Source organism: Oreochromis niloticus, linkage group LG3 (assembly GCF_001858045.2).
Source record: "Oreochromis niloticus isolate F11D_XX linkage group LG3, O_niloticus_UMD_NMBU, whole genome shotgun sequence".
NCBI lineage: Eukaryota > Metazoa > Chordata > Actinopteri > Cichliformes > Cichlidae > Oreochromis > Oreochromis niloticus.
Window position 1 is genome coordinate 25,928,330 of NC_031967.2, and position 21,403 is coordinate 25,949,732.

The 21,403-nt window shown below is 42.0% G+C and overlaps 2 protein-coding genes across 2 annotated transcripts in view; both read left to right on the top strand.

Annotated features, from left to right (window-relative positions):
• Window positions 1-21,403, top strand: part of LOC112846236 (low affinity immunoglobulin gamma Fc region receptor III-like) — a 700,124-nt gene that overhangs the window by 15,464 nt on the left and 663,257 nt on the right. The gene's annotated exons all lie outside the window — the stretch shown is intronic.
• LOC102078297 (uncharacterized) lies at window positions 5,685-20,889 on the top strand. The gene is made up of 21 exons (XM_019365445.2): window positions 5,685-5,843; window positions 6,234-6,318; window positions 6,488-6,523; window positions 6,718-6,984; window positions 7,513-7,782; window positions 7,873-8,139; window positions 8,228-8,500; window positions 8,587-8,862; window positions 11,399-11,677; window positions 11,775-12,050; window positions 12,162-12,208; window positions 12,401-12,458; window positions 12,573-12,848; window positions 14,278-14,520; window positions 18,263-18,370; window positions 18,493-18,508; window positions 18,590-18,687; window positions 18,829-18,873; window positions 18,990-19,049; window positions 19,269-19,331; window positions 19,570-20,889. The coding sequence occupies exons 2-21, from the start codon at window positions 6,282-6,284 to the stop codon at window positions 19,575-19,577; spliced, it is 3,003 nt and encodes a 1,000-aa protein (XP_019220990.2). The 5' UTR covers window positions 5,685-5,843; window positions 6,234-6,281; the 3' UTR covers window positions 19,578-20,889.

Sequence of the window (21,403 nt, forward strand, 5' to 3'; positions counted from 1 at the left end):
TTTATGGTTCAGCAGCTAAAACTTTGCTAAATGACTTGGACAAAGTTCAGTATCTGTCACAAACAAGGATGCAGTGGACTCAGGAGCAGACTCAATTGCTCGAACTATGTACAATTTATTGAAAGGAAAAGGAATTTAAACAGGACTGGGTCTAACAGCAATTATTCGCAGGAACTGAGGGGGGCCCGAAGGCGGCAAAACGGACGTTGAACACAAGGAGAACACGGGCGGGAACTTCTGCAAACACAGGAGAAAGGTTTTACTGAATGGGAAACAATTAAAGGGCAGAGGTGGGTGGTACTAGTGGAGAGTCTTGTGCTTACTTGAAAACACCGGCTGTTAGGCGGGGAAGGGGTTGCCGTGGGAGCGTCCCAGGGATGGTTGAGAGTGTGGGGAAGCTGGTCCAGGTTCCAAGGTGTCCCGGGGAGTTGAAATACAGGCTGGAGGGCAGGCTGAGGAGCGGGTGGGTGTGTAGTCCTGGGGTTCTAGGCAGACTGGAAAACGGGATGGAAACAGAACCAGTGCTGCTGATGAATCTGGAGAACACAGGAGACGGAGGACACATTAACCCACGATCCAGGTACACAGAGTCCAAGCACAGAGGAGGCCAAGTTTACCACGGGTGGTAGCAGGACGAACTGGCGAGGAGTGGCAGGCAGCGCTGGCTTAAAAACCCTCTAGACGGAGGCCCGGAAATTGGAAGCAGGTGATGAGCTGGCCAACTCCACCCCAGGAGATGGACAACAGGAACCTGGACCACACCCAATCAGACACTCCCACGGCATATGACAGTATCAGGCTTTGAGGTTGTGTTGTGGGGCTGTTAAGACTACTCCAGTGGCCGCTTTGCAAGTGGAAATGGGCGAACAACCATTAGAACTAAGGAGTTGTCAAATTGCTTTGACTTACTGGGCAAATTTAAAGGGACATAGTGAAAGTCATATAGCACAGAGTGTACTTAAGCCTTGCTAAGAACAAGAAAAAGAAAGTGGACAAAGGAGAAGTTTCGGTTGGACTATAGGGAAAGAAATCAAGAAGATGGAAATTAGTGGCAAAGAAATTAGCCCAGCAGTAGCCTTGTCAGTGTTGCCACCATGGCTATATGACAGACTAATTCCTGACTTCTATTTGCTACATAAGGGAGGAGGGTTGACTAAAAGTCAGGTACAAGACCATATAGTGGAAAAGTATTCAGGTCATGTGAGGATATTTACTGATGCACCAAAACTGTTGGATAAATGAACAGGTGTTGCATTTGTTATCCCAGAAATAAGTTCCATGGTGAGTAAACGAATTCCAGATGATTTGGCAGTTTACACTGGGGCGCTTGTAGCGATTTTAATGGCTTTAAATTGGGTGGAAGACGCACCAATGGGGAGGTATTTGGTTTGCTTGGACTCTAGCAGCACGCTAGTGATTATAGGTAGTATGTCTTCGGACTCTAGGGAAGATATTGTTTTTGATATGATTCACTTATTGTATAGAATTAAACACAGAAAGATAGAAGTGGATTTCTTATGGATTCCTGCGCATGTCAGTGTTGATGGCAATGAACAGGCCAATTCAGCCATTTGATTCATGTTACAGCAGCTCATGAATGAATGAAAGTGGTGCATTGAAAGTGCTTTCAGAAGTACATTATTCCAAACGCTTACATTTACTTAAATTTACTTGAGTAGGGTTTAGGGGATGTAACCACAGCATGCAGTCACGTTCTCTAGTCTTTTGCTAATGACCTTCTAATTTTATTCAGGTTTGTTGCATTAGGGACACTTAGAAGTTTCAGAACACCGGCCCTTAGGGACTGGAGTTTGACACCCCTGCTCTAATGTGTTCACCAGCTGCTTTGCCTCTGTTTCTATTCACATGTAAACAAACCCGTTACATATTTCTGTGAGTGGGTCTATCACATCCCCACCAATCTAATATTGTCGTACAGCGAGGGTTAACCTGGAAGCATTATACAGTACACAAAGTGTCTATTCAACCTAGTTATAGTTTTGCTCCAAGTGTCTTTTTGAGGAGGGGACCTCATCTTGTGACCTCAGTAAAGTGCTGTCATCAAAGCACATGGTTTTGGGTGAATTGTCAGTGGTAACTAACAAATAATTGTTAATAACTTTCAGCTTCAAATATAACAACATTTTAAAATGCATGCATATTAAAACATATATGTGATGAGTAGTCGTCACAAATAAATTACTAGATACTGAGGTAGAACCCCAGGCTTTGTGGGTGAGTTTTATATATTGTATTATTATGATGTTGCATTTTGAGGGTTTTTTTATTTGCTTACTTAAAGATTTTATTACTAGTTAGTTTAATTGAATTTACATTCTCATGACTTAGTTTTATTTATCAGAGTTTTTTTCCTGGTTATAGTTTATATTCTATTCCTCTTTCTCAGTCATCTTAAATCTTTGTTATTATGTTTCTTGCGTATCAAGTTTTGATGTTTGGATCAGTGTTGGTTCCTGTTTTATTTTGATAGTTTTTCATCTCTTGTGCTTAGTATTACATTTAACTTCCCTTGTCTCATTAACCCCGATTTGTTCATGCCACCTGTTTCTCTTTAGCTTTGTTAGCTTGTGTGTATTTATTGTCTGAATTTCCACTTGTCCTAATACTCATTTTGTCCCTCAAGCTGAGTCCTATGTGTTTTCTCCAGTAGTTTCCCTGGGTCCCAAGTTCCTCACTTCTGCTTTCCTTGAATTTTTTTCATTTTGTTCCAGCAGTAAAGCTGCTTATGAGTTCTGTTCTCCACTTTCCAAAGTTTGAACTATGTTTCTGTTTATCAGACATCAGAATGAATGATAACATTCCTACTTTATAGTCCATTAAGTGTCATTTAAAGCACCAATGTCATTAGAAGTAGGTATTTGAAATACAAATATTTATCTATGTCATGTATTCTTCTGTTCCTTAAAAGTTAACACTGCATATGTTACAGCTGTACTTTTCTAACCTGTATTCATCCACAACATTAAATGTGATATTTTTGTTTGAGAATTCTGGTCGTGGGATGAGTTTCTCTGACAAACCTGCCATGCAATGGGTGACTATGTTGTTCCATGTGTCATTCTGATTTCCTAGCCCTTTAAGACCTACTATAGAACCAAGTCCGCCAGAGCTTATCTTTACATTTTTACATGCAGAGCCATTTTTGGGAGCATTTCAAGTTGTTATACATGCTGCCGTGAACACTCAGAATAAGACCTCTGAGCGCAAATTGGATTACATCTTGGAGAAGCTCACTGCGGTCGTGAGTTCTCAGAATCTGCTCTTTGAACACAAGAATGACAACATCACAGAGCGTAAGTTTGATAACATCATGGAGAAGCTCACGGCTCTCCAACAGGAGATTGAGAGACCAGTGTCGGACTGTTAGAACAGCTTTGAAATTCATATGAGTTGTTCGCACTAAAGTAAAAACCACCATTACTTCATGCGGCTACCACTTGGGCACCAGCTGTGGTCTCAAGGCTGGAGCTGAACAACAACACCCTGATAACGACTGTGTTTAGACTGTTCTTCCCATTCTATGCAAGGCCACCTGGGTTGGCTGGAAGACTGTTTACTTAGCCTGGCAGGGCGAAGGACACTGTCTCAGCTGAACTCTGGACACATACACTGATACACACTCATCCCCCCTCCCTTTCCAAACGCCTTCGATGCTTGTCCCCTCCTGGGGAAGATGGCGGTCGACTGGACCAGCGCAGACATGCTGCAGGACCGGATGCACTGTTTACACCGGCTCTCTCTTACCCTTTACCCACCCCTGTTGCTTGTCTTGTGTTTCTATGGTGTATTGATAGTCTTGTGCTTTTTGTGCTGAGGTGTTTGTTTTTTTTTTTCTGTAATCAAACTGTTCTCCCATTAGGAGCTCAGTCTGAGTGGAGTTTTTTTCTCCTTCTCTCACCTCATGTTATGGATTTTCGTTGTTTTCTTTTCCCATTAGCCTACCTCTCTGACATGTCTTCCCAATGTGGTGTTTGTGTAAGTTTGGTCAGAAGGTTCCTTTGTAAGTGCGCATGCGCCATTAGCGTGCTGCCTGCTGTAACCCTAATTTCCTTCGGGATTAATAAAGTATTCTGATTTCTGATACAACCATTATAGCCCAAATTTTAATAATATGTATGCATTAAGTCCATAGTAACTACATAAATTGTAAAAAAGTGCAATAAAGTATAAAAAAATGGGAAATCGTTTTTGTAGAGAAATTTAAGAGGTTTATCCCTGAAAACTGTAAATACAAAAAAGTTGCACAAAATAGTTTCCAACAACAGGAAGTTTATTTTGACTGCCTTCGTTTTATTTTTGAGATACACCAATTTTTATATACTGCAGGAAAAACAAAAATAAATATTACAATCCAAATTTGAAAAAAACCAGCATGTGCATCAAAATAAACTATTTCCAGCAATGTAATTTGAGTTCTAAGCATCCCAGAAACTATTCAGAAAGGCATAAAGTCACACATAACTTTTAAAAACACCAGTATAGGTTTGTAAGGCCCCGAGGGTAAAAAACTACATTTTCCACAAAAAGGACATCACTTCCGGTTTCGGGCAAGTAATGGCGGAAATGCGATAGTTCACGCCGACGTCTATTCCAACGTAGGAAGTGTTATGAACAGCTGATCGGATCGGCAAAGCGTGTTTCTGGAATGTTATGTTTTTGTTGCTGCAAGTGGTTTTTATGCAATTTTTGCAAAGCTATATTTGTGGAAGGAAACCGTGACCTAGGACAAACTGATGGCATAAGATGTAAGTACAACTCCTCCAGTTTCATATGTAAAAAAAAAATCATTGTGCTAGCTCACGTGGTTCCAGTTCTACAGAGATTTAAAAAATAGTTGTGCAACACGGAGCGTGCCCGCTTCGAGGTGAAATGACTCATATATTTCAATATCTTAGTTGTAGTGTTTCGATGTAAACCCCTTTGTTCCTCTGTCTTGCAGAAAGTAACTATTTTCTAATGTTTTACTTTACACTTCCTCATTTTTATTATACATATATATATATATATATATGTATATATATGAAACAAACACAACAGCTGACTTTTTATTCAAAAGCACAGGAGTGTCAGATGCAGTGGCACAGGGGTGTTGAACTTCAGGCCTCGAGGGCCGGTGTCCTGCAAGTTTTAGATCTCACCCTGGGTCAACACACCTGAATCAAATGAACTTCAAGACATGTTGAGGAGGTAATTTAGCCATTTAGATCAGCTGTGTTGGATCAAGGACACATCTAAAACCTGCAGGACACCGGCCCTCGAGGCCTGGATTTCGACACCTCTGCTGTAGTACTTTTATAAACCCTGTTGATCTTTAACTGTATGGCATGTTTAATTGCACAGTTTTCCTGATCAATTATGAATATAAAAGACGTTTATTTGCGTAAGTAGAAAACTCAAGGTCTGACGTGACGTCAAAACCCTGATCTAGCAGCAGACTGAAAGGTGTGAAAAGGAAGTTGACTTCATCAACCACATGCTAACCGTCAGTGTCATGGTCCCCTAGTCCTCCTAAACTTCCTGCTCCAAGTTTAGTTTTTCTCCCTATCTCTCTCTCTTCTGTGCATGTGTGTCTGTCTATGGACAGGACCCACTACAGGTTCCTGCCTCTGGCTGAAGGCACCTTCAGCAATCTGCCACCCACATCATCTCATCAGTAAGCCACTACATAAGGTGTTGACTGAGTCTCATTCTTCGCTGGATTGTTGTTGGGTTTTTTTTTTATTACCATGGTGGTTGTTTTAACATTCTGCCCCAGAGAAAATCTACATTCAGCCTTGAATTCATTTTGTTACCTCCTGTGTGAACCTCAGATATCAAGTAGTGTAAGACATAAGACAGACAATGATGATGATCATACATTTTTCTATTTTACCTTTTCTTTTAATTTGTTTTTAAATTAAACCATTGATGACATTCTGGTGATCTTAAAACACTACGACAAATCATTTCCCCAAACATGATTATCTGAGCAGTTACAATTTAGTTTCAGAAGCAGGGATGAGATATCATGTCAGGTCTGCATTCTGTTCATAGTAAAACAGGAAGTGTCAGCAGTTAAAAATAAGTTATGTCATCAGTGTGCTCATAGACGACTTGTAAAAGAGAAGTAGCGGTGAAGGGCTGAACTTAGGAAATGAGGTTGCAGAAAGCCTCTACTCCCACAATCAGGCGAAACATTCTTTCCACATTCTCTGTTTCTCACTTTGTTTCAGTGTTTCTGTTGTCAGTAGCAGTGACAGACATTCAGGCTCAGTGTGAGGATGGGGCTCACTGTGCTCAGTGCGCTGTCTTTATTTGGTGAGTATAAGTAACTTCCTTTGTTTGACTGATAAAGACTGAACTATACTGAGTGCCAAATGTTTGTGCAACCATTGCTGCTAATGTTAAAGTTCTATTCATTAAAAAAAAAACCCTCATTTGAGATATGAGACCACTGATGATTGAGAGAAATGAATCTTTCTTACAGTGCTGAATATTACCTTTCTCTGTGGACATGCTCAAGGTAACTGAAGAGCTTTCTTCCTTTTCTATTTTTCTATGGATTGATGTGTAAATAACATTCATTTTTTCTTCATTTTTGCACATTATATTATAAATACACTAATAATTGCCTGTAAAGTGAGAAATCTTCTTCTTCATGAAAACCAAATCTTGTCTGAACTTTTTCTGTGTATTTATGTTTATGCTGGATTTTAGATGCTGAGCTGAGCCTTAAACCAAACGTGTCCCATTTATTTGCTGGAGAGTCTGTAACCTTCATCTGTGACATGAGAGAGGGAAATGCCACTGACTGGCTTTACAAATTCAACTGGAATGATCAAGAAATGGTCCACTTCACTAAAAGTAGCTCCTACTTACTTTACCTGACAGCAGAGCTGAGTGGGAATTATCAATGTATTGGTCGCCGCAATGGCTTGACAGATTTTATAAAACGGAGTAATAACCTGACTCTGTCCATATCAGGTAAGCTACTGTATCATATTTATTAGGCTTTCATTCAACAGTAGCACAGCTGTGTTAAATGTGCAACTCCAGCATCAAAGTTTCAATTAATGTTATTCCAAAGTTTCTGTTTTGTATTTTTCTTTTATTCTTGTTGATGTAATGATCTCTGCACAGCAGGGCGTGGAGAGTAACATTAAGCAGAAATTTCCTGCTAAGTTAAAAACTCAGAGTCGACCTGTGAAGGCTGAAAAACAGCAGGAAGTAAATACGTTAAGTATGATGTAAATTTCAGCAGAGCATTGTGAAAAGTTGTGGATATGACAGCAAATGAGGAAGCAGTATGAACTTTAGTGCATGACATACAGTGAAGTGTATGTTATATATAGTATGATATGAGAGAAGTGAGAAGAATTGGTCACATGAGATGCTGCCTTCATGAATTACTTCACAGCCTTTTATTCTACATATTATGAGAAATTGTTAAATTTGAGCTTTTCCCCCAAAAAATGTATTAATAACAAAAGCAACATATTCTAAATCAAACAGCACTCAGACCCACGGCGACTATAACAGCAGACAAGACAACTATTCCAGTGGGGGGCTCGGTGACACTGACCTGCTCTGTTCAGGGCTCTGCTGGCTGGACATTTGATTGGTTCAGACAAATCCCAGATTCTCGTGAAGTAGTAATCGATACGAACAGTTTGCAAAACTTTATTAGTGTCTCAGACGAAGGCATCTATCGATGCAGAGGAAGAAGAGGAAACCCAGTTTTCTTCACAAACCTCAGCAAAGTGTATCACAGTCAGAAAACATGTGAGTTTAATAACTTTTTGTAAGAAATAAAAGAACAAACATTTATGATGACCAAACTTTTCTGTATTAATTCATGTTTGGTATGAAAAGTGTCCAACAGGGCCTTTGTGACTCTGCAACAGAACTGGACTCAGATATTCAGCGGTGAGATGATCACCATCAAATGTGAGATCCAAGGAGGAGAAAACACTGAGTGGCAGTATGAATGGAGAACAACAAGCTCAAAAACACCTCCCACACACAGTGAATACAACATCAGCAGTGCTTCATTTTCCTACAACGGGCAATATTGGTGTAAAGGTAGAAGAGACGTGTTCTTCTCAACAGCTTGGAGTGATGCTTTTACACTAAAAGTCTGTAAGTAAAATCACCTTTGAGTTTTTTTATCTACTCTTTTTCATCTGACCAACTATAGTAAAACATCTTTATTTACTCTAACAAACAGCAAACAAACCCAGACCCACAATTACTGCTGATAGGAGAACAATACCAGCTGGAGGCAATGCAACACTCAGCTGCTCTGTGGGGAGCTACAATGAGTGGAAATACTTCTGGTTCAGACGTGTCTCAGTCTTTACAGAAATTCAGGTGATTAGAAACAAAGAACCAGATCAAATGATCACTGTCACACAGGGAGGTATCTACTACTGCAAGGGAGGGAGAGGAAACCCCGTTTTCTTCACAGAGGACAGTGATCCAATCACTATTGAAAAAAGAGGTGAGTTTAAGCATTTTCAGTTGGATTAACATGGGATGCAGAGAAGTTCAAAACTGAACCAATCACATTTTTGTTTTTGTAAACAGTTTCCAACAAAGCAGTTGTGTCCCTGGAGCCCAGCTGGCCTCTGATATTCAGTGGTGAGAAGATCACTGTTAGATGTCAGATTTCTTTAGGTGGAAGCACTGAGTGGGAGTATGAGTGGAGTAAACCCGACTCAAGCACAGGTCTGGCAAATAATGCATCCATCAATCTTAATGCATCTGTGATCAACAGTGGAAGCTACAGGTGTATGGGTAAAAACAAACAGGAGCTGTATTCTGTGACAGAGTGGAGTGATGCCATCACACTGACAGTCTCTGGTAAGAAAGTTTAGTTTTGTTATGTCTTTATAAAATACAAATGGTAAATGGCCTGTATTTGTATAGTGCTTTACTAGTCCCTAAGGACCCCAAAGCACTGGGCGATTGTGGCTCAAGAGTTGGGAGTTCGCCTTGTAATCGGAAGGTTGCCAGTTCGAGTCCCGGCTTGGACAGTCTCGGTCGTTGTGTCCTTGGGCGAGACACTTCACCCGTTGCCTACTGGTGGTGGTCAGAGGTCCCGGTGGCGCCAGTGTCCGGCTGCCCAAGGATACAACGACTGAGACTGTCCAACCAGTAATCTTCCGATTACAAGGCGAACTTCCAACTTCCAATATTTTACAGTTTACATTACAACTACATAGTATGAGTTGTCACTAATTTATTGGTGCATGAGTGATCATTTATAAAACCTTATGGCATAATAAACATTACAACTAATAATGATAAAATCATTATTTATCATTAACAGGTCATTAATGACAGCATGTTTTTTGTTCATTTCTAAATTAAGCATTTCATAAGTATAAAACAATTAGAACTAATAGCAGTAGTATTATGTGAAAAATGTGTGTTATGTGTAAGTAAAACAAGTATTCAGATGCACATTTATGCATGTAAGGATTCATTTTTTATCAACTAGTAAGAGAGCGAGAGCTTCCTCATGAAATATTTTCAAATGAAAAGTTTAAGATCATTAAAATATAATGAAAACAAAGATGCTGTTAAAGAATTTATGTGAATTCGATAAGCTGGGCTTAAAGCTACTATTTAATTTGAGAACCAAGAAACAGAAGGTAAAACAGCATCATGGTCTGAAATACATGCGTCATAAATCTGTGTGGGACAGAAGGTCTGGTGTGTGTGTCCCTTTACCTGTGTTGGACAAGTCACTGAGTAAGTGCGGTTAAATCTTTCAACAAGGTGAAGACATTATTTGACCAAGACTCATGAATATTTAAACCACCAACAATTTAAAGTGATCATAATTCAATGTTATTTCACCCACAAACTCTACAAATTCTATTTAAAAATCTTAGCGGTAGATCAGAGTGCACAGCACAGTATAAATGTCTACACCTCATGGTTTAGACTGGGTTAGACAGTGACTGTCGACATTGGAAACTGGATTTGAAAACAGTTGCTAACCCCCACCTCTGCCAGTAGTGCAAAGAGAGCTGAAAAACAGACAAGAGGAAGTAGTTGTAAGAATAGGCTGGACTCACCAGCACTAAGACAAGCATTTGTGGGAAACATTAAAGTCCTGTGAGGTGAAGAATTCATTTAACAGAAAAGCCTTGTTTGTTAATGATCTAGCATTAATAAAAGTCAAATGAAATATCCTCTCCTCATGTTGTAGCGGGTGGCTTAGTGGGCGAAGATTCCCATAATCTTCATTTGCCTTGGAAGAAGAGTCTCCACTGACAAGTTCAGTAGAGCCGGATAGACAGGTTAGATCCACCGAAGCTCCAGTTATAGCAGAGAAGATGGAGAAGACTGAAGGAATACTTTGAAGAACTCATGAATGTAGAAAATGACAGAGAGGATGGAAACAAGGGTGAACTGTAGAGCTGTAGTGACAGCGATGAGACTGATGAGCCATAACATGAAAATATGGGAAACAGTTGTTGAAGCTAAGTTGAGAAGGGCGGTGATGATTAGTAAGCAAGCAGGATGGAGTCATGGCTAGAAGAGCATTGCAGATGTGATATTTGCTTTGAGAGTGTCGATGAAAAGGGTAGAGAACGTCAGAATTAAATGCAATTCAATTTAATATAAATTTGAACAATACTGGGAGATCAAAGTAATATTGTTATACAATTAAAAAGGACTTTGGAGAATTATCTGCAATATGTAACTCTTAAAAAATGCAATGTCTTGGGGCACCCTCATATTTATTTCCACTTGAAATGGCTAAAATCACACATAGATGTATCATATCAGGTGTACATGATTAGAACATGTGACTCAGCATATGTAATGAAGCTTTCCCTGTTTAAACCTTTACACATTCAGTTTGCTGTGCTCCTGACTGTTGAAGTGAGAGTGAACACAATGAGATGTGAAAATATATATACTGTATATATATAGTTTCTTCTGCCAAAATAAATAATAACAAAATTAGACTTTGATATGTGAATATTCCTAATTAAGAACTGAATATTCAATGTGTGGTCCTAATTTTTTCATAACAGTGCATTTGTGCCATCAGTCAAACAATACTGTTTGGTCTGGGTCTAAACAGAGCGCGTTGTGTGTGACGTCTTCTTTTGCGCATGCGGGCCGCTTTGAGGGCCGTGAACAGTTCACACTAGAGCACGTTTGCTGTCACATTTTATTTGTAGTGTGAACAAGCAGACAAAAAAATAAGATTTGATCAAAGAATCGGAATTGAGCATTAAGACCTGTAGTGTGAACGTAACCTAAGATATACTATGTATCGTTTAAGAATTATTTGTAAAATTGTAATTGTCTCTAAAGCAAAGGGGCAGTAATTGTTTTACTGTAATTTTATTAGAATTTTTTTTTAATTAAACAGGACAGAGACCAAAGTCCAGCATCAGTGCTGACAGTAGAGTCCTTCCAGAAGGTGACACAGTCACCCTGACCTGCTCTGTGACACCATCTACTCCTGGTTGGAGTTACTACTGGTACAGAGGCAAGAAAACCTCAGAACCACTGACGATGGCAGAAGTTGTTCTCCACTCTGATGGACAAATCGGTGTATCACAGGAAGGAGACTATTGGTGCAGAGGAGGACGAGGCAACCCAGTTTACTACACAGACTACAGTGATGTGATCAGTATTAAGAAAACTGGTGAGTCATGGTGAATGTTTCTTTTTTAATTGATGGAAGATGTTAAAAAGTCATTTAGTTAGTTATTTTTGTTTGTTTTTTATTATCTGTTTAACAGTTAGAAACGGGCCTGCTGTGACTCTGCATCCAAACTGGCCTGAGGTATACAGCAGAGAGACAATCACTTTGAAATGTGAGATCCCAGGAGAAGACACTGAGTGGGATTATGAGTGGGCAACAAGCAGCTCACATCAACCTCCAAACCAAAATGAATACAAGATTAACTCTGTTTCTGAATCACACCATGGGCACTACTGGTGTAAGGGCAGGATGAGAAGTGCACAACAGAATTCAACAATGTGGAGTGCATCCTTTCAACTAAAGATAGTTTATAGTGAGTGAATTGTAAATGTAATGTGAATTGTACGCTTGCATTTATTAACAGACAATCTGCCCTTAAGGATCTTATACTTGATCTCACTCTGAAAATATAATTTCCCAACAGAACGTCGTCCTGTCCTCACTGTGTCTCCATCATGGCTGAGTCCTGGAGCCTCAGTAACTCTGAACTGTGAGGTTGAACATCCGTCTGCAGGATGGAGCTTCTACTGGTATAAAGCTGTTCCTGATCTATCAGAGAAATCCTCCAGTTATGAGCTGCTACCTGATGGCAGTGGGACTGCACAGGACTCCTACATCATTCATGGACAGACACACACAGCAGGATATGTGTGCAGAGCTGGAAGAGGAGACCCAGAGTATCACACTGATCACAGTCAACCAAAGTTTGTCTGGTCTGCAGGTCAGTATTTTTGCTCCTAATTAAAAAAGGGGGGAAAAGTGTTATTATTGCATTCACAGTCTCCAATCTATTAATCTATCAAGAAAAAAAATGACAGTTCTTGTTTTTCTACAGATTTAAATTCAGCAGCCTCTCTCACAGTCAGTCCTAACAGTGTGCAGCACTTCATCCATGATTCAGTAACTCTGAATTGTTCTGGAAACTCTTCTCAGTGGAGAGTGATGACATTTACTCAGCGCGGATACCGGAGAAAACTCCTGGAATGTGGAAACGGGGGGATAATGACCAAATCCACGTGCAACATAGATCTTGACCAGTACCGAGATGCTGTGTACTGGTGTGAGTCTGAATCAGGACAGTTCAGCAATGGAATCAACATCACTTCACATGGTACATCTTTACATCCCTAATTTTAAAAAGTTTGGACGCTGTGTAAAATATAAATAAAGAAAGAGTGCAGTATATTTGTTTAAGCTTTTAAAATGTGAAAGTGTATAATTGCAACGCATCACAAAAGGGACAGGGCCACATTTACCACTGTGTAGCATCCCCACTTCTTTTAACAACAGTCTATAAACATCTGGGGACTGTAGAAACCAGCTGCTGGACCTTTGGGAGAGCAATATTATCCCATAGTTTTCTGGTAGAGGATTATATCTGCTCAACAATCCTGGGTCTTCTTTGTCATGTTTTTTTATTTCGTGATACACAAATTGTTTTCAAATGGTGAAAGACTGGGACTCCAAGCAGCCCAGTTCAGCTTCTGTACTCTTCAAATAGGCAAGGCCTTTCATGAAAAAAGTCATCTGTATGAGAGCATATTTTGCTCTAAAATCTCTATATACTTTTCAACATTAATGGTGCCTTTTCAGATGAGCCAAGCAACTCATATTCCATAGTCACTAAAGCACCTTAAACCATCAGAGATCCAAACTTTAGAACTGAGTCCTAATAACAACGTGGATGGTCCTTCTATTCTTTAGTCCAGTGGATGTGGCATTTATGTACTTTAAAACAGAATTTCACATTTTTATTAATCTGAACAAGAAAACAATTTTCCGCTTTATCTCGGTTTCATTCAAATGAGTTTTGGCCAAAACAAGACACTGAATGATGTTCCCACATGGCCTCGTCTTTGCATGTTAGACCTGTAGCCTGTATTTCTGAATGGCACAGTAACCTTGAAACACTGACTAATCTGCAACATAGACGTGCAAACAGTCAACAGAATACTGTATGTACCACATTAGTTTATATTGCATTAGGAAAAACTATCTATCCTTGCTCCAAGTCATCTTATTACAATGTGTATACAGCAGAATAGAACATGTATTTATACAATGTTTGCCATGTTTCATTATATGGTTCAATATCTACATTTTAGAAATATATTTTCCACATAACTATGATGATACCAAGAGTTTAGTTTTCCATTAAGTGGAACCAACAAGATTTAAATTCACAGTACAGCCATTGCACACATTGTGCTCATTTCTGAGTTATTTATTTATTTACAAATAAATCCAACACTGCAGAGGATGAAGCAGAAATGTGAGCCCATGATAATAGGTGTGGTAATAGCTTTGTGTCATAACAGTATTCATAATTATGAGAGGATGTAGCCAAAAATGCATCTGAAATCCAGCTTTAACTTAAATGATCATGCTGTGGATAAAAGTGTGAGGAAAAATAATACTAATAAAACATAACAAAGAACAGGATTAGAGCTGTTGGTGCCACTGTCTTCATTTACCAAACAAGGAGGGAAACAGTAGACTGTATGTTTGCAGGTTCTCTCATATTTTAATGGCTTTTACAGTTACTGGTGTGATCCTGGTGAGCCCTGTCCATCCAGTCAATGAGGGGGACTCTGTTGCTCTTGGCTGCAAGTTGAGGACAGGAAACTTCAATTCCACTGTTGCATTCTACAAAAATGGGAAACTAATTCAAAATGATGACCGAGAAAAGCTAAATATCCCTGCAGTGTCAAAGTCTGATGAAGGCTTCTACAAGTGTGAATATTCAGGGCATGAGTCACCAGAAAGTTGGATGTCAGTAAAAGGTAATTGTGAATGATACAGTTGTAGACAGAAAAGAAATACCCTGCTGTCTCTGTTTCAAAAGATTTAAACAAAAGGCTCATCAAATAAAACCAGTAGTGACAGTCTACAAAATGTAAGTGTGAAAATGAAGAAGATCCATCCATCCTCATCCGCTTTATCTGAGGTCGGGTCGCGGGGGCAGCAGCCTAAGCAGAGAAGCCCAGACCTCCCTCTCCCCAGCCACCTCCTCCAGCTCATCCGGGGGAACACCAAGGCGTTCCCAGGCCAGCCGAGAGATATAATCTCTCCAGCGCGTCCTGGGTCTGCCCCGGGGCCTCCTCCCGGTGGGACATGCCCGGAACACCTCACCCAGGAGGCGCCCAGGGGCATCCTTGTCAGATGCCCGAACCACCTCAACTGGCTCCTTTCGATGTGGAGGAGCAGCGGCTCTACTCTGAGCCCCTCCCGGATGGCCGAACTTCTCACCCTATCTCTAAGGGAGAGGCCAGCCACCCTTCGGAGGAAGCTCATTTCTGCCGCTTGTATCCGCGATCTCGTTCTTTCGGTCACTACCCAGAGCTCGTGGCCATAGGTGAGGGTCGGGACGTAGATCGACCGGTAAATTGAGAGCTTCGCTTTTACACTCAGCTCCCTCTTCACCACGACGGACCGGTGCAGCGTCCGCATCACTGCAGCCGCAGCACCAATCCGTCTGTCGATCTCCGGCTCCCTTCTCCCATCACTCGCGAACAAGACCCCGAGATACTTAAACTCCTCCACTTGGGGCAGGAACTCATCCCCAACCCGGAGTGGGCACTCCACCCTTTTCCGGCTGAGAACCATGGCCTCAGATTTGGAGGTGCTGATCCTCATTCCCGCTGCTTCACACTCGGCTGCGAACCGTTCCAGTGCGAGCTGGAGGCCCACCTACAGACAATCATCGCAAAAGCAGAGATGAGATTCTGAGGCCACCGAAGTGAAAGCCCTCCGCCACTTGGCTGCGCCTAGAAATCCTGTCCATAAAAATTATGAACAGAATCGGTGATAAAGGGCAGCCCTGGCGGAGCCCATCACCCACCGGAAACGAGTCCGACTTATTGCCGGCAATGCGAACCAAACTCTTACAACGGTTGTATAGGGATCGAATGGCCCGTAGCAGTGGGCCAGACACCCCATACTCCTGCAACACCTCCCACAGGACACCCCGAGGGACACGGTCGAATGCCTTCTCCAAGTCCACAAAACACATGTAGACTGGTTGGGCAAACTCCCATGCACCCTCAAGTATCCTCGAGAGGATAAAGAGCTGGTCCAGTGTTCCGCGACCAGGACGAAAACCGCATTGTTCCTCCTGTATCCGAGGTTCGACTAACGGACGAACTCTCCTTTCCAGCACCCTGGCATAGACTTTCCCAGGGAGGCTGAGGAGTGTGATCCCCCTGTAGTTGGAACACACCCTCCGGTCTCCCTTCTTAAAGATGGGGACCACCACCCCGGTCTGCCAGTCCAGGGGTACTGCCCCTGATCTCCACGCAACATTGTAGAGGCGTGTCAACCAGGACAGCCCTACAACGTCCAGAGCCTTCAGGAACTCGGGGCGGACCTCATCAACACCAGGGGCTCTGCCACCGAGGAGTTGTTTAACTGCCTCAGTGACCTCGACCCCAGAAATTGGCGGGTCATTCCCCTCATCCCCAGACTCTGGTTCCTCCTCGGAAGACGTGTCAGTGGGATTAAGGAGGTCCTCGAAGTATTCCTTCCACCGTCTGACAATTTTCTCAGTCGACGTCAGCAGCGCACCGCCAGCACTATACACAGTGCAGGTAGAGCACCGCTTTCCCCTCCTGAGACGCCTGACGGTTTGCCAGAATCTCTTCGAGGCAGTCCGAAAGTCTTTTTCCATGGCCTCTCCGAACTCCTCCCACACCTGAGTTTTTGCTTCAGCCACTGCCCGAGCCGCATTCCGCTTGGCCTGTCGATACCTGTCAGCTGCCTCTGGAGTCCCACAGGCTAACCAAGCCCGATAGGACTCCTTCTTCAGCCTGGTGGCTCCCTTCACCTCTGGTGTCCACCATTTGGTTCGGGGATTACCACCACGGCAGGCACCAACCACCTTGCGGCCGCAGCTCAATGCAGCAGCTTCGGCAATGGAGACGCTGAACATGGTCCATTCGGACTCAATGTCCCCAGTCTCCCTCGGAATGTTGTTGAAGCTCTGCTGGAGGTGTGCGTTGAAGATCTCGCGGACTGGGGCCTCTGCTAGACGTTCCCAGCACACCCTCACTACGCGTTTAGGTGCACCGGGTCTGTCCAGCGTCCTCCCCCGCCACCTGATCCAACTCACCACCAGGTGGTGATCAGTTGACAGCTCAGCCCCTCTCTTTACCCGAGTGTCCAGAACATATGGTCGCAGGTCTGGTGATACGATTACAAAATCGATCATCGACCTGCGGCCTAGAGCATCCTGGTGCCACGTGCACTTATGGACACTCTTATGTTCGAACAAGGTGTTCGTTATGGCCAAACTGTGATTTGCACAGAAGTCCAATAACAAAACACCACTCGGGTTCAGATCAGGGAGGCCGTTCTTCCCAATCACGCCCCTCCAGGTCTCGCTGTCGTTACCCACGTGAGCATTGAAGTCTCCCAGTAGGACAACAGAGTCTCCAGGTGGGGCACCTTCCAGCACCCCCCCCAGGGACTCTAAGAAGGCTGGGTACTCTGAACTGCCACTCGGCGCATAAGCGCAGATGACAGTCAGGACCCGTTCCCCGACCCTGAGGCGCAGGGAACAAACCCTCTCATCCATCGGGAAAAACCCCAACGTACCGGCAGCAAGCCGGGGGGATATTAGAATACCCACCCCAGCCCGCCGCCTCTCACCAGGGGCAACTCCAGACTGAGACAGAGTCCAGCCCCTCTCCAGGAGACTAGTTCCAGAGCCCAAGCCATGCGTAGAGGTGAGCCCGACTATATCTAGCCGGTACTTCTCAACCTCGCGCACTAACTCAGGCTCCTTCCCCACCAGAGAGGTGACATTCCATGTCCCTATTGCCAGTCTTGGCAGCCGGGGATCGGTCCGCCAGGGCCTCCGCTCCTGGCCGCCGCCCGACACACATTGCACCCGACCCCTATGGCGCCTCCTGCGGGTGGTGGGCCTGCGGGAGGATGGGCCCATGTCTCCTCTTCGGGCTGTGCCTGGCCGGGCCCCATGGACTAAGGCCCGGCCACCAGACGCTCGCCCTCGGGCACCCTCCCCGGGCCTGGCTCCAGGGCGGGGCCCCGGTAACCCTATCCCGGGCAGGGTAAACTGTTCCCTCGATGTTCTTTTCATACGGGTCTTCTGAATCGCTCTTTGTCTGGTCCCTCACCCAGGACCAATTTGCCATGGGAGACCCTACCAGGGGGCAAAATGTAAGTGTGAAAATGAAGAAGATTAAAAGGTTAAAAGAAGGTTAAAATGATCCTGCCCACGTAAAGTATGCAAACCCTTATTATGAACTAAAACTGTATTTTATAGTTTATATTTTTAGCCACTTTTATAGAGTGTTGATTGTTTAACATCCCAGTCGTTACTGTGTACCCATTTATAATATTTTCCATCTCCACAGTTTTAAGAGACGACTTTCTGATTTAACAAAACATTTACAGACAACCCAGAAATTGCCTGTCAGGTTCAAAGTGTCCTTTGCCCATGATGTATTCCATTGAATGGGCTATTTGATGATAGATGAAGCTAATTTTTATTCTTTATCATTATAGGATCCAGATCTTCACCCTCTGTCTCTCTAATCACGGGGCTGGTTAGTGGTGTCTCACTGATTCTCCTGCTGTCCCTGCTGCTCTGTTGTTGGCACAAAAAATCAAAGGGTGATTTTATTTTTAAATTTATTTCATATATTAACTGCCAGACACTGCCATGGTATGGACAATTATTATGTTTATTTGTAATACTCTCCCATTTAATATTATTACTACTGTCTTCTCCATAGGTACACTTTGTATCAGGTAAAACACTCTTTTCTTGTCTTCAGTGAACAAACACTATGTAACACATTCATTTTAACTTGAACCTGTTTAAAACCTCAGACCAGCCCAGTCTCAGGAAACCAGTCAGACTGCTGCTACAGTTCAAACTATGAGCCAGGATGAAAATCAGCAGCAAATATATTCCTCTCTTGTTCACGGTCAGCCACACACCTGTTACAAAATAAGAGCATTTACTGCTGAACCTTTCTATACTCATGTTCACAGTTATAATATAGCTGCAAGTTTACTGCACACAGTGATTATTTTGTCATTGTCTTGTGTTTCTTACTGACCCAAAGGTGACATGAACGTCTATGAGTCATGTAGACCTTCTGAAAACACTGGTACAGTATAAGATATTTCTTTAAAAAAAATAAATAAATAAAATAAAGAGCAGGTCGAAATCTCATTTTTTACTGAGAAATAAAAATCTAAAATAGTACAATTGTCCTCATTTTAGGTGGACGGACAGATGACTACAGAAATATATCTCTTCAGCTCAGAAGTGTCGAACAGAGGAGTGAGTACAAAAAATATGAAAATACAAAACAGATTTTGAATTATAATTGCAAATGTATCATGCAGCCAAAAGCATGTGCACTTCTGAAATCATACATCTAAATATATGTAACATTTAAGTTTCAGTGAATAAAATATTATTTGTATACTGTACTGTTTAAATTTTAACGCCCCCTCAGAGACGTGATACCCACATACATTTTCTGTGTCAATGTTACAGGAAAGCGTGATGATCCAGAGGAAACCTCTGACTACCATAATGTAGATCCAAACTCAGCTACAGGTACAAATATTAACTGTACTAAATATTTAGTTTCAGGGATGAAATATGTATCACATATATTTGTTGGGCTACATGTGTGTTAACTGCAAGAGAGCTTTAATTAGATGTCCTAATAAGAAGAAGAAACTCATTTGTAGCCCTTTTAAAAACACGCCTTAAGTATTATTAAACCTGTTCTTTAGTTAGTTTTACTTTATTCTGTTTTCATTTATTTCATTTTATTTATTTACTTTTAAAGGTCCCTAAAGAGAGGCACGACATCAACAAAACAAGAGAAGGTGGACAGCAACATGAAAAAACAAACAAAAACATAAAAAAAATATTAATTCTTAAACTTTTGAACATCAATATTTTTATACAGCTGCATATTAAAGTCGAGTCACACTGTGATCCTGTGGACAAGAGTTGTTAAAACTAGGTTAAGAAGAGAGGTGACAGTCAGTGATATGGCAGCATGTGGCTTCATGCTGAGAAAGAAGTTTAAGGAAGGTCAGAGGGAGCTTCACTGTGTCTTTGTGGATCTAGAGAAAGGATATGGTGCCAAGCGTGTGGGGTACTGCATGAGGATCTCAGGAGTAGCAGAGAAGTATGTGAAGGTGGTGCAGGACATGTATGAGGACAGTGAGACAGCAGTGAGGTGTGTGGTTGTAACTTAGGAGTTTAAGCTGGGGGTGGGATTACATCAGGAATCAGCTCTGAGCCCCTTCTTGTTTGCAGGGGTGATGGACAAGATGACAGATGAGGTCATGCAGGAGTCTCTGTGGATTATGATGTTTGCAAACAACATTGTGAGGTGTAGTGAGAGTAGGGAGAAGGTGGAAGAGAGGCTGGAGAGGAGGACGCATGCACCAGAGAGAATAGGAATGAAATTCAGTAGAAGCAAGACAGAACACATGTGTATGAACAGGAGACAGTTTAACAGTGACGCTGCAAGGAGTAGAGGAAGTGAAGGCGGATACGTTCAACGGAGAGCTCCAAAGAGAGCGAGGAAGGCCAAAGATAAGAGTCACAGATGTGGTGAAGTGGACAGTGTATGAGAGGGGAAGAAGAGAGTGCAGCAAGGGTGGGTAAAGAGTGGGCAGGGGTGATTTGTGACAAAAGGACAGCAGTGAGAGTGATAGTGAAGGTTTGCAAGACTGCACGACATTTTATTTATAAATGATCAATTAATAAATGTTTATTGTTTGTTGTACCTCATGTTACTTTTCTTATCCTTTGTTTGTTTTCTTGCCAGTTATTGCGTAATTGTGTAAATGTTCACAGTATAATTCAGAATTTAATATCAAACTAAAGGGAAATTACCAAGACACTTCCAACTCTAACAATACTAAGCTCCTAAGTATCGTAATTGTACTGGTGACCATGTCACATGATCACCAGTATAAACATACTCATGAGTATCATGATGAGTAATTCTGTGTGTAAATAAGAAACATCTAAACATGAGGAAGTTTGAATTTTGTAGAAGTGTTTTTATAATGAAAATATTGTATATAGTTATAAAGTGTATTAAGTCGTTTTTCACATTGAACTGTATCCCATTTTTCTCATTTTGCTTAATCGCTTTTCTACTAAAATAATAAATATTAAATTACTTAAATGCTGTTGTAGGAAGCTCCATTTCTTGCATTACTCACTCTATCACAGTAACATTTTAAACATTTCTGTATTTCTAACCATTTTTTTTTTCAGTCTTGGTGACTTAAGTACTTGAGCTTATAATTATGCTTTGTGTTTGATTTGACTCATTAGATTACGACACAAGATGTGAAGTATTTTCTCAAGCCGGGTGCTCGGCTGTATGCTGACTCACACAGGTGGTCCTCCTGGGGTACAATATATCTACCTTCCTCCATCATATCTCCTTGCTGTTTCCTTTAAAAGTCAGAGTTCCATTTAAAGTTCCTACTCTCTTCTCCAAACTCCTGTCTTTCCTCTCTTGCTGTCCTCAACACACCACCTCTCCCTCCCCTTCCTTTGTCTATGGAAAACAGTAGCACAGTTTCTACTGGCACCTTGTTGGCTTGCAGCCCCAGAGGAGGCCCAAACCTATATGACATGGAAATCACATT

Excerpts from the sequence above, each read along its gene's own strand:
- LOC102078297 (XM_019365445.2), top strand. The coding sequence starts at position 6,282 with ATGGGGCTCACTGTGCTCAGTGCGCTGTCTTTATTTG. Across the intron at positions 7,783-7,872 it reads GTATCACAGTCAGAAAACAT|TGTCCAACAGGGCCTTTGTG; the intron begins GTGAGTTTAATA and ends TGGTATGAAAAG. Across the intron at positions 8,501-8,586 it reads AATCACTATTGAAAAAAGAG|TTTCCAACAAAGCAGTTGTG; the intron begins GTGAGTTTAAGC and ends TTTTGTAAACAG.